The 12,278-nt window shown below is 60.3% G+C and overlaps 1 protein-coding gene across 6 annotated transcripts in view; it reads left to right on the top strand.

Moving 5' to 3' along the window:
* The first annotated feature begins 9,127 nt into the window (after window positions 1-9,127).
* LSS (lanosterol synthase) overlaps window positions 9,128-12,278 on the top strand; it is a 42,248-nt gene continuing 39,097 nt past the window's right edge. For 5 of the 6 annotated variants that reach the window (XR_009047727.1, XR_009047728.1, XM_057697076.1 and 2 more), the window contains exons 1-3: window positions 9,128-9,233; window positions 9,670-9,838; window positions 10,566-10,704. Coding sequence is in view for 4 of the 6 variants with exons in the window: in XM_057697076.1 (XP_057553059.1) it covers window positions 9,220-9,233; window positions 9,670-9,838; window positions 10,566-10,704 (322 nt within the window). In the remaining 2 variants the exon portion in view is untranslated. The remainder of the gene's footprint in view (window positions 9,234-9,669; window positions 9,839-10,565; window positions 10,705-12,278) is intronic. The other variant, XM_057697079.1, reaches the window with a different exon arrangement.

The following is a 12,278-nucleotide window of genomic DNA, read 5'->3' as shown; positions in this document are numbered from 1 at the left end:
GCCTGAAGCTATATGGCTGAGTGGGAGAAGTGGGACTCCCACAAGAGTGGAGACTTTCACTCAGCACCCTGCTTTCAGTGGCCCTCAGCTATGCCATGTGCCTGAGTTCACACCTGCTCTGACTCAACTGCTGCAGGCAGTTCCCAGGTAGAGGAAGGGATCTGTTGTTACACTTCCTCTTGTAAAAACTTTCCACCAGTTCTAATTTCTGCACCTTCTTGGGGTTCATTGGCAAGAATGGTCTTTTTTTCTTAATGGCTTCACCCCCACATGGGATTCAGCTTTCTCTGGCTTGCCAAGTCAGTTATTACTCCTCCTTACATTCCTGGCCTAATTTTGCTGACCTCTTTTGTTTACTGATGCTTCCTCTCCCACTCTTTCACTATGCATTTTTATCTTTTTTATTACTTTATGTAAGTAGGGTTTAGGTGGGAAATGGAAGTCATTGCCCGTGGTCTGTCTGACATGTTTAACTGGAAATCTCCCCAACGCTTTTTAACTGCCACTGGGCTTTTCTCACATCTCCTGACACTGTTCTTGTCAGTCACCAGCAAATTGTCTTGCCACATCTAGTCACAAATTCTCAGACCTAATTTTACAATCCCTTTAAAATCTCCGCACAGATCACCACCTCTTCACCTGGCTTCCCTGACTCCACATTCCCCTAGTTTTTCTCCTCTCTCTGGCCACTCCTCCTCCTCTAGACTGGAAATGGTTGGTGCCCTAGGACTGATGCTGGAAATTCTTCTCTTTGGAATACTCATGCCCTACTTGATTTCATCCAATCTTATGTTTTCAAAATCATCTGAAAACAGATGACTCCCAAATTCCTCTCTCTAGTCTTGTCCTCTGTCTTGAATACCAGACTACTCAACCTATCCACTTGAATGTCTACTGGGCATCTCTGTCTTAATGTGTCCCTAATGTAAGTTGAAAGTTTCCCCCAAACCTTCTCTGCTTTAGAAATGACACTATCATATGCCCAGTTGTCCATGCCCAAAACCTCAGAGTCTTCTGTGCCCTGTTTATTGGACAAGCTGGAATTGATAGGGTACAAGTAGAGAGAAGCATTATTTTTTCTAATGACTGTCCCTAGAAACACTTATCCATGATTCTCAGGTAGATTTTATAGGTTTTTCCTTTCTACCTTAGAAATTTGAAAAAGAGGATTATTGTTTCGTTCATAAAAAGTCCAGTCCAGTAAAAATATCACAATTCAAACTCTGGTCCAGTTGAAACCTATTTCCTCCCTTAGCTTGGCCAGAGTCAGAGTTTGAGATGTCCACGTAGGCTGGAGCCCTTATTCCCATGCTTTGTGTTTCCACATGGAGGGATGTCCCTGGAGAAAAACTTCTAGCAATTTTTTCACTCCCAGGGAAGTGTGAAATGGTGAATTTGGGAGAACAGTCAGGGTCAAGTGTGCTGAGATTCCTCTGGGTACACTTTCTGGGGTCAGTAAGCTGACAGGCATCTTCTCATTGGCACTTGCATTGTGCTTGGTGGGGCAGCTCTGTGGAGGCTGCAGTTGTCCCCCTTGGCCAGAGGTGGGGAGGTATATGTTTCTGATTTAGGTGGAAGTAGCTAGCCGTCTTGATTGTCAGTCAGACTAGTCTTTTTCTCCCAAACTAGTTTTTTCTCTGTAGCAAGGCTGGCATTTCGATATCCATACCTCTTGTCTTCATTGGTTTCTGAACTGGGATAGGAAGATGCAAGTGTCCTTTACCGACCATCTAACAGCCTGATACTCCATTAGGGGAAGGTGTATGTGTGTTTTCTTTTGCAAATCCCCTTGCTTTTCCCCCCTGGCTTGCTGGGGTTCATGTCATGAGGATAGGAATCAAGGGATGGGTACAGAAACACTCACCTGACTGGGGATGCTGTGACCTGATGTCAGGGCTTCTGTGGGGAAGATGAAGAAATGGTGGGGCTGTCTGTGAGTTCTTGGAGAGCCATCCTTGGGATCTCAGTGTCCGCATAGTTTCCTCCAACTCCCCCGAGCCCCCAGTTCCTGCTGCACACCCTGTGACCACTTTACCCTGACTCACCCTACCCCCAGTCCTTTCAGCGCGTTCTCCATCTTTCTCTTCCCTCTATAGTCCAAGCCTTCCACATTTACTTCACCGGGACCCCAAAACTGCAGGGCTCCCTCTGAGTGACACAAGCTCTCCCAATGTGGCTCCCTCCCTGGGCCCATAGGTGCTTGGCACCTCCACCCCGACAGCCCCACAGCAAAGCCTTCAACCTACCTGAAGATGCACTGCCCCTCACCTGTCAGCACCAGCCTGTCATCCACCTCCTGTCAGCCCATCCCCTGTCAGCTCCCCTCCTGTCAGCCCACCTCCTGTCATCACCCTCCTGTCAGCCCCCTCCTGTCAGCCCCTCTCCTGTCAGCCCATCCCCTGTCAGCTCCCCTCCTGTCAGCCCCTCTCCTGTCAGCGTATCCCCTGTCATCCCCCTCCTGTCAGCCCCTCCCCTGTCAGCCCCTCCCCTGTCAGCCCCCCTCCCGCCATCCCCCTCCTGTCAGCCCTTCTCCTGTCAGCCCCTCTCCTGTCAGCCCCCTCCTGTCAGCCCCTCTCCTGTCAGCCCCCTCCTGTCAGCCCCTCTCCTGTCAGCCCCCTCCTGTCAGCCCTTCTCCTGTCGGCCCCTTTCCTGTCAGCCCCCTCCTGTCAGCCCTTCTCCTGTCAGCCCCTCTCCTGTCAGCCTCTCTCCTGTCAGACCCCTCCTGTCAGCCCCCTCCTGTCAGCCCCTCTCCTGTCAGCCCCTCTCCTGTCAGCCCCCCTCCCGCCATCCCCCTCCTATCAGCCCTTCCCCTGTCAGCCCCTCTCCTGTCAGCCCCCTCCTGTCAGCCCCTCTCCTGTCAGCCCCTCTCCTGTCAGCCCCCTCCTGTCAGCCCCTCTCCTGTCAGCCCCCTCCTGTCAGCCCCTCTCCTGTCAGCCCCCTCCTGTCAGCCCCTCTCCTGTCAGCCCCTCTCCTGTCAGCCCCCTCCTGTCAGCCCCTCTCCTGTCAGCCCCCTCCCGCCATTCCCCTCCTGTCAGCCCCTCTCCTGTCAGCCCCTCTCCTGTCAGCCCCCTCCTGTCAGCCCCTCTCCTGTCAGCCCCCTCCTGTCAGCCCCTCTCCTGTCAGCCCCCTCCTGTCAGCCCCTCTCCTGTCAGCCCCCTCCTGTCACCCCTCTCCTGTCAGCCCCCTCCTGTCAGCCCCTCTCCTGTCAGCCCCCCTCCTGCCATTCCCCTCCTGTCAGCCCTTCTCCTGTCAGCCCCCTCCTGTCAGCCCCCTCCTGTCAGCCCCTCTCCTGTCAGCCCCCTCCTGTCAGCCCCCTCCTGCCATCCCCCTCCTGTCAGCCCTTCTCCTGTCAGCCCCCTCCTGTCAGCCCCTCTCCTTTTAACCCCCTCCTGTCAGCCCCCTCCTGCCATCCCCCTCCTGTCAGCCCTTCTCCTGTCAGCCCCTCTCCTGTCAGCCCCCTACTGTCAGCCCCCTCCTGTCAGCCCCTCTCCTGTCAGACCCCTCCCGCCATCCCCCTCCTGTCAGCCCCCTACTGTCAGCCCCCTACTGTCAGCCCCTCTCCTGTCAGCCCCTCTCCTGTCAGACCCCTCCCGCCATCCCCCTCCTGTCAGCCCCTCTCCTGTCAGCCCCCTCCTGTCAGCCCCTCTCCTGTCAGCCCCTCTCCTGTCAGCCCTCTCCTGTCAGCCCCCCTCCCGCCATCCCCCTCCTGTCAGCCCCTCTCCTGTCAGCCCCCCTCCTGTCAGCCCTCTCCTGTCAGCCCCCCTCCCGCCATCCCCCTCCTGTCAGCCCCTCTCCTGTCAGCCCCCTCCTGTCAGCCCTTCTCCTGTCAGCCCCCTCCTGTCAGCCCCTCTCCTGTCAGCCCCCTCCTGTCAGCCCCTCTCCTGTCAGCCCCTCTCCTGTCAGCCCCCTCCTGTCAGCCCCTCTCCTGTCAGCCCCCTCCTGTCAGCCCCTCTCCTGTCAGCCCCCTCCTGTCAGCCCCTCTCCTGTCAGCCCCTCTCCTGTCAGCCCCCTCCTGTCAGCCCCTCTCCTGTCAGCCCCCTCCCGCCATTCCCCTCCTGTCAGCCCCTCTCCTGTCAGCCCCCTCCTGTCAGCCCCTCTCCTGTCAGCCCCCTCCTGTCAGCCCCTCTCCTGTCAGCCCCCTCCTGTCAGCCCCTCTCCTGTCAGCCCCCTCCTGTCACCCCTCTCCTGTCAGCCCCCTCCTGTCAGCCCCATTCCTGTCAGCCCCCCTCCTGCCATTCCCCTCCTGTCAGCCCTTCTCCTGTCAGCCCCCTCCTGTCAGCCCCCTCCTGTCAGCCCCTCTCCTGTCAGCCCCCTCCTGTCAGCCCCCTCCTGCCATCCCCCTCCTGTCAGCCCTTCTCCTGTCAGCCCCCTCCTGTCAGCCCCTCTCCTTTTAACCCCCTCCTGTCAGCCCCCTCCTGCCATCCCCCTCCTGTCAGCCCTTCTCCTGTCAGCCCCTCTCCTGTCAGCCCCCTACTGTCAGCCCCCTCCTGTCAGCCCCTCTCCTGTCAGACCCCTCCCGCCATCCCCCTCCTGTCAGCCCCTCTCCTGTCAGCCCCCTCCTGTCAGCCCCTCTCCTGTCAGCCCCTCTCCTGTCAGCCCTCTCCTGTCAGCCCCCCTCCCGCCATCCCCCTCCTGTCAGCCCCTCTCCTGTCAGCCCCTCTCCTGTCAGCCCTCTCCTGTCAGCCCCCCTCCCGCCATCCCCCTCCTGTCAGCCCCTCTCCTGTCAGCCCCCTCCTGTCAGCCCTTCTCCTGTCAGCCCCCTCCTGTCAGCCCCTCTCCTGTCAGCCCCCTCCTGTCAGCCCCTCTCCTGTCAGCCCCTCTCCTGTCAGCCCCCTCCTGCCATCCCCCTCCTGTCAGCCCCTCTCCTGTCAGCCCCTCTCCTGTCAGCCCCCTCCTGTCAGCCCCCTCCTGTCAGCCCCTCTCCGGTCAGCCCCCTCCCGCCATTCCCCTCCTGTCAGCCCCTCTCCTGTCAGCCCCTCTCCTGTCAGCCCCCTCCTGTCAGCCCCCCTCCCGCCCTCCCCCTCCTGTCAGCCCCTCTCCTGTCAGCCCCCTCCTGTCAGCCCCTCTCCTGTCAGCCCCTCTCCTGTCAGCCCCCTCCTGCCATCCCCCTCCTGTCAGCCCCTCTCCTGTCAGCCCCTCTCCTGTCAGCCCCCTCCTGTCAGCCCCTCTCCTGTCAGCCCCTCTCCTGTCAGCCCCCTCCTGTCAGCCCCTCTCCTGCCATCCCCCTCCTGTCAGCCCCTCTCCTGTCAGCCCCCTCCTGTCAGCCCCCTCCTGTCAGCCCCTCTCCTGTCAGCCCCTCTCCTGTCAGCCCCTCTCCTGTCAGACCCCTCCCGCCATCCCCCTCCTGTCAGCCCTTCTCCTGTCAGCCCCTCTCCTGTCAGCCCCCTCCTGTCAGCCCCCTCCTGTCAGCCCCTCTCCTGTCAGCCCCCTCCTGTCAGCCCCTCTCCTGTCAGCCCCCTCCTGTCAGCCCCTCTCCTGTCAGCCCCCTCCTGTCAGCCCCTCTCCTGTCAGCCCCCTCCTGTCAGCCCTTCTCCTGTCGGCCCCTTTCCTGTCAGCCCCCTCCTGTCAGCCCTTCTCCTGTCAGCCCCTCTCCTGTCAGCCTCTCTCCTGTCAGACCCCTCCTGTCAGCCCCCTCCTGTCAGCCCCTCTCCTGTCAGCCCCTCTCCTGTCAGCCCCCCTCCCGCCATCCCCCTCCTGTCAGCCCTTCCCCTGTCAGCCCCTCTCCTGTCAGCCCCCTCCTGTCAGCCCCTCTCCTGTCAGCCCCTCTCCTGTCAGCCCCCTCCTGTCAGCCCCTCTCCTGTCAGCCCCCTCCTGTCAGCCCCTCTCCTGTCAGCCCCCTCCCGCCATTCCCCTCCTGTCAGCCCCTCTCCTGTCAGCCCCTCTCCTGTCAGCCCCCTCCTGTCAGCCCCTCTCCTGTCAGCCCCCTCCTGTCAGCCCCTCTCCTGTCAGCCCCCTCCTGTCAGCCCCTCTCCTGTCAGCCCCCTCCTGTCACCCCTCTCCTGTCAGCCCCCTCCTGTCAGCCCCTCTCCTGTCAGCCCCCCTCCTGCCATTCCCCTCCTGTCAGCCCTTCTCCTGTCAGCCCCCTCCTGTCAGCCCCCTCCTGTCAGCCCTTCTCCTGTCAGCCCCCTCCTGTCAGCCCCTCTCCTGTCAGCCCCCTCCTGTCAGCCCCTCTCCTGTCAGCCCCTCTCCTGTCAGCCCCCTCCTGCCATCCCCCTCCTGTCAGCCCCTCTCCTGTCAGCCCCTCTCCTGTCAGCCCCCTCCTGTCAGCCCCCTCCTGTCAGCCCCTCTCCTGTCAGCCCCCTCCCGCCATTCCCCTCCTGTCAGCCCCTCTCCTGTCAGCCCCTCTCCTGTCAGCCCCCTCCTGTCAGCCCCCCTCCCGCCCTCCCCCTCCTGTCAGCCCCTCTCCTGTCAGCCCCCTCCTGTCAGCCCCTCTCCTGTCAGCCCCCTCCTGTCAGCCCCTCTCCTTTTAACCCCCTCCTGTCAGCCCCCTCCTGCCATCCCCCTCCTGTCAGCCCCTCTCCTGTCAGCCCCCTACTGTCAGCCCCCTCCTGTCAGCCCCTCTCCTGTCAGCCCCTCTCCTGTCAGCCCCCTCCTGTCAGCCCCTCTCCTGTCAGCCCCCTCCCGCCATTCCCCTCCTGTCAGCCCCTCTCCTGTCAGCCCCTCTCCTGTCAGCCCCCTCCTGTCAGCCCCTCTCCTGTCAGCCCCCTCCTGTCAGCCCCTCTCCTGTCAGCCCCCTCCTGTCAGCCCCTCTCCTGTCAGCCCCCTCCTGTCACCCCTCTCCTGTCAGCCCCCTCCTGTCAGCCCCTCTCCTGTCAGCCCCCCTCCTGCCATTCCCCTCCTGTCAGCCCTTCTCCTGTCAGCCCCCTCCTGTCAGCCCCCTCCTGTCAGCTCTTCTCCTGTCAGCCCCCTCCTGTCAGCCCCTCTCCTGTCAGCCCCCTCCTGTCACCCCTCTCCTGTCAGCCCCCTCCTGTCAGCCCCTCTCCTGTCAGCCCCCCTCCTGCCATTCCCCTCCTGTCAGCCCTTCTCCTGTCAGCCCCCTCCTGTCAGCCCCCTCCTGTCAGCCCTTCTCCTGTCAGCCCCCTCCTGTCAGCCCCTCTCCTGTCAGCCCCCTCCTGTCAGCCCCTCTCCTGTCAGCCCCTCTCCTGTCAGCCCCCTCCTGCCATCCCCCTCCTGTCAGCCCCTCTCCTGTCAGCCCCTCTCCTGTCAGCCCCCTCCTGTCAGCCCCCTCCTGTCAGCCCCTCTCCTGTCAGCCCCCTCCTGTCAGCCCCCCTCCCGCCCTCCCCCTCCTGTCAGCCCCTCTCCTGTCAGCCCCCTCCTGTCAGCCCCTCTCCTGTCAGCCCCCTCCTGTCAGCCCCTCTCCTTTTAACCCCCTCCTGTCAGCCCCCTCCTGCCATCCCCCTCCTGTCAGCCCTTCTCCTGTCAGCCCCTCTCCTGTCAGCCCCCTACTGTCAGCCCCCTCCTGTCAGCCCCTCTCCTGTCAGCCCCCTCCCGCCATCCCCCTCCTGTCAGCCCCCTACTGTCAGCCCCTCTCCTGTCAGCCCCTCTCCTGTCAGACCCCTCCCGCCATCCCCCTCCTGTCAGCCCCTCTCCTGTCAGCCCCTCTCCTGTCAGCCCCCTCCTGCCATCCCCCTCCTGTCAGCCCCTCTCCTGTCAGCCCCTCTCCTGTCAGCCCCCTCCTGTCAGCCCTTCTCCTGTCAGCCCCTCTCCTGTCAGCCCCCTCCCGCCATCCCCCTCCTGTCAGCCCCCTACTGTCAGCCCCCTACTGTCAGCCCCTCTCCTGTCAGCCCCTCTCCTGTCAGACCCCTCCCGCCATCCCCCTCCTGTCAGCCCCTCTCTTGTCAGCCCCTCTCCTGTCAGCCCCCTCCTGCCATCCCCCTCCTGTCAGCCCCTCTCCTGTCAGCCCCTCTCCTGTCAGCCCCCTCCTGTCAGCCCTTCTCCTGTCAGCCCCTCTCCTGTCAGACCCCTCCCGCCATCCCCCTCCTGTCAGCCCCTCTCCTGTCAGCCCCTCTCCTGTCAGCCCCCTCCTGCCATCCCCCTCCTGTCAGCCCCTCTCCTGTCAGCCCCTCTCCTGTCAGCCCCCTCCTGTCAGCCCTTCTCCTGTCAGCCCCTCTCCTGTCAGACCCCTCCCGCCATCCCCCTCCTGTCAGCCCCTCTCCTGTCAGCCCCTCTCCTGTCAGCCCCCTCCTGTCAGCCCCTCTCCTGTCAGCCCCCTCCTGTCAGCCCTCCTCCTGTCGGCCCCTCTCCTGTCAGCCCCCTCCTGTCAGCCCTTCTCCTGTCAGCCCCTCTCCTGTCAGCCCTCTCCTGTCAGCCCCCCTCCCGCCATCCCCCTCCTGTCAGCCCCTCTCCTGTCAGCCCCCCTCCCGCCATCCCCCTCCTGTCAGCCCCTCTCCTGTCAGCCCCTCTCCTGTCAGCCCCCTCCTGTCAGCCCTCCTCCTGTCGGCCCCTCTCCTGTCAGCCCCCTCCTGTCAGCCCTTCTCCTGTCAGCCCCTCTCCTGTCAGCCCTCTCCTGTCAGCCCCCCTCCCGCCATCCCCCTCCTGTCAGCCCCTCTCCTGTCAGCCGCCCTCCCATCAGCTCTCTCCTGTCAGTTCCTCTCAGGTGCCCGCCAGCGCCCCTTCTCGCCCAGAAGCCGTCCTCCCCTCCCTCCCCCCGCCCCGTCGCGCCCTCCGCGGGACCTCGCGGCCATGTATTCCCTGACTCACTCACCTACAGCCTCAGGCCTCTGGCTCTTCCTCAAGGGCATTCACCGCTCCCCACTGGCCTCGGGTGGGACCCTCCTCAAGGGTCATTCAGTCTCAGGCGCCCCTTGGTGGCCTCGTCCTGGCGCTTCTCCCAACAAGCAGCGCCGAGACTGACAAACTCCGGCAGCAGGTGTGACTGGCAGTCCCGCCCCTCCTGGCCTTGCTCACTCACCAAGCCCCGCCCACCCACTAACCTCCCACTCACGCGGCCACGCCCACTTGCCGCCCCGCCCCGGTCCCGCCCCCGCCCCGATCCCACCTCTGCTCACGTTCCCCGGCCCCTCCCCCACGCTCAGAGCTTCGCGCTCCACCACTGAGGTAGCCGGCCACGCCCCGGGCCCACCCTCGCTGCGCTCTGATTGGCTGCGCGGGCATCTTCCCATCGCGTCTCCTGTCTGCTGAGGTGAAGGCCTTTGCGGGCTGGTGGCTGGTCCGTGTGCGGGGTGCAGGCTGCGGGGAACCGGGAGCGCGGCGGCGACCATGACCGAGGGCACGTGAGTCCCCGAGCCCCGCGATAAGGGAGGGCGCGGTCGGGGGCACCGAGGAGGGGTCTCATTGGGTCGGGGGCTTCCAGCGAGGCTGCGGCGCGGCCCGGCCCCGCCCGCCGTCTGTGGAGACCTGCGCACCGGCCTTGGGGGGCGGTGAGGGGCAGGCTTCTCCTTCGGCGGTGTCGCCCGGGGGCCCTCTGGGGCTGGGGTCGGGGTACGGGGTCTGCGTGGGGGCGGGGCCGTGGGCCGCAGTCCGGGTGGCGGGTGTCTCCTCTCCGAGAGAAACGATGGCGCGGTGTTGAGGTGCAGAAGCGCGCCAAGAGGGTTTTTATTTCTCAAGGGAAGGGAAGCACTGGTCTGCTCGTAGGTTGTTGGGGTGAAACAGGAAGTCCGTTGCACCTCTGACCTGGCGAGCAGGTCGCTTGAGCATGATGGTTTCCAGGTGTCTGCGTCGAAGAGGGGGACCCTATAAGACAGAGCCCGCCACCGACCTCAGCCGCTGGCGACTCACCAACGAGACGGGGAGGCAGACATGGACGTACTTTCAAGAAGAAGAAGACCCTGGCCGAGGGCAGTCTGGCCTGGAAGCTCACTTATTGGGACTGGACACCGTAAGTGTTGATTCTGCTGGTCACAGGCAATGTCTGGGACACCACCAGAAACCCGCCTGCCTCCCTTCTTAGCAGCGAGCACCGAGAACCAGCACGGAGCTTTAAACAGCTAGATGTGAAGGGTATTTTTTTCTTTGTTAAAAAAAAAAGGGACGGGTAATGTGTACCTGTGTCACATGTCACCAAAGCTGGTTCTTACAGGAGTTAACTGAGGTAAAGATAGAGCATGAAGTGAATGGGCCCCTTTGCTTCAGTCCCTTTATCTCTAACCTGTGTATAAGAAACTGCTTTTTGTTCTTATTCAGGAGAAGTTTTTGATCCTGTGAATTTCATATGAGAAATTCAGTTAGAGAGTACGACCTATAGATTGGGTCTCCCTGTCACTGTACCATCCCATGGCCCCTTCCTGAGAGAGACCTGAGCACCAGGTCTGGGTGGGCATCAGTGCTCCACCTCACGCTGTTGGGTCCCTGGTTTATTTAAGATATCTTGGAGAAGTTGTGAAGAAATTTGCAATTATGTGACTGAAAAGCAGAACCATGAGGTTGTAGAACCTCATTTGCTAAGATTGGCAATACCATCCCAAGAGTTTTAGGCCTTTGATTAAAACAGCTGAAACTTTCAGAGTAATTCAGGTTTGTTACTTTGACTTGATCTCTAAGTGCCAAGGGCTCCTCTGGCCTAGCCACAGACCCCTCAGCTCTCATCTGTTTTTTCTCCTTTGCAGAGGAGTTACTTTAAGGACTTGCAGAAAGCCCACACAGCCTGTGAGGGGGCTCTGAACGGGATGATGTTTTACGCTGCACTGCAGGCTGAGGATGGGCACTGGGCAGGTGATTACGGTGGCCCGCTCTTCCTCTTGCCAGGTAGGAAGGTGCTGTTGTGGCCTGTGGGCAAGGCCACCCTGGGGCTTCCTTGGGGTCCTGGCTTGATCTGGTTCAGGCCTTTGGTGAACGCCTATGGTGTGAACAAGTGAACAGGTGAAAAACCAGAAGCTCACAAAGGAAAGGGCTGGGGAGGGTTGCCCTGTGTCTGAGTTGTCCTGGTGTTGCTGGGGAATGGGAGCGAAGGCTCAGCCAGCTGGTGTTCTGAAAAAGGAAGCAAGGGGTGCTCTGGGGGCAGGGAGCTCTTGAGTCCCAGTGCAGAGCAGAGGCATCAGTGGAGGGTCTAGCCTATGCAAAGGTGCAGAGGTGGGCAGGGTGGTGGGTGGGGATCTTTAAGTCCTGTGTAGGCAGCTTGTGTATGTGAACTCACCTGAAAGGTTGACCAAGAGAGCTCAGATGAGAGATGTAGGTGAAGGTTGGTGAGTTATAGGAGGACTGCACTTGGAGCCCTTGGGTACGGAACTGGTTTGGCTACACGAGACTGTTTTTCATCCTGGGAATATTTCTCTAAAGAAATGCTCAGTTTTGTAATATGGGAAATTTCCTGCTATAAATTTATGCAGAAGCACCTTTTCCCTTAGTGGGAGCAGCACTGGGAGTCCATCAAGCTCCCATCTCCAATTTGACTGCAGCCCTGCTGCCTCCTGGACTGTACAGCTTTGTACCTTCCTGTCCAGGGACCCATGGACCTGTCCTTGGGGGCAAGTCATTGGGCTTTCTTACCTTGGTCCCACCTGGAGCCTGTTGAGACTTCCCAGGGGTCTTCATGGGGAGGCAGTGACTGCACTGGCTTGCCCTGACCCTGGGAAAGGTGACAGGACTTCACCATGCCTTGATTGACTCATCTGTCATGTGGGGATGATGGGAATTGGGTTTGGTCATATGCGCATAGCATCAGGCACTCAGTGGGTGATTGGTTATGGGGACACTGCATTGGTTTGTGCTTGCTGCTGCAGCTCTGGCCTTGGCCTGCTGCCTCACCTGCCCTCTGCAGGCTGTAGGTTGGGGCTTTTCTGTCTCCCTCTGGACCCTGGATAGCCCATCTTCCTCAGGTGGATAGTGGTCTGCTTGGGGGTGCCATCTTAGGGCTTTTCCATGGCTGGGTGAAGTTTGGTCTTTTTTTTTTTTTAATTTTTAATTTTTAATGTTTTACAGTAAACTGCATATATTTAGAGTGTACAATTTGGTATCCCAATCTCCCAATTCATTCCCCCTCCAACCCTCCCCGCTTTCCCCACTTGGTGTCCATATGTTTGTTCTCTACATCTGTGTCTCTATTTCTGCCTTGCAAACCGGTTGATTTGTACCATTTTTCTATAGTCCACATATATGTGTTAATATACGATATTTGTTTTTCTCTTTCTGACTTATTTCACTCTGTATGACAGTCTCTAGGTCCATCCATGTATCTACAAATGTCCTAGTTTCATGGCTTTTTACAGCTGAGTAATATTCCATTGTATATATGTACCACATCTTCTTTATCCATTCATCTGTTAATGGACATTTACGTTGTTTCCATGTCCTGGCTATTGTAAATAGTGCTGCAGTGAACA

The sequence above is a fragment of the Hippopotamus amphibius genome, chromosome 10, assembly GCF_030028045.1.
Source record: "Hippopotamus amphibius kiboko isolate mHipAmp2 chromosome 10, mHipAmp2.hap2, whole genome shotgun sequence".
NCBI classification, from domain to species: domain Eukaryota; kingdom Metazoa; phylum Chordata; class Mammalia; order Artiodactyla; family Hippopotamidae; genus Hippopotamus; species Hippopotamus amphibius.
Note: the sequence above shows the minus strand (reverse complement) of the source record. Positions and strands in the feature narration are given on the sequence as shown.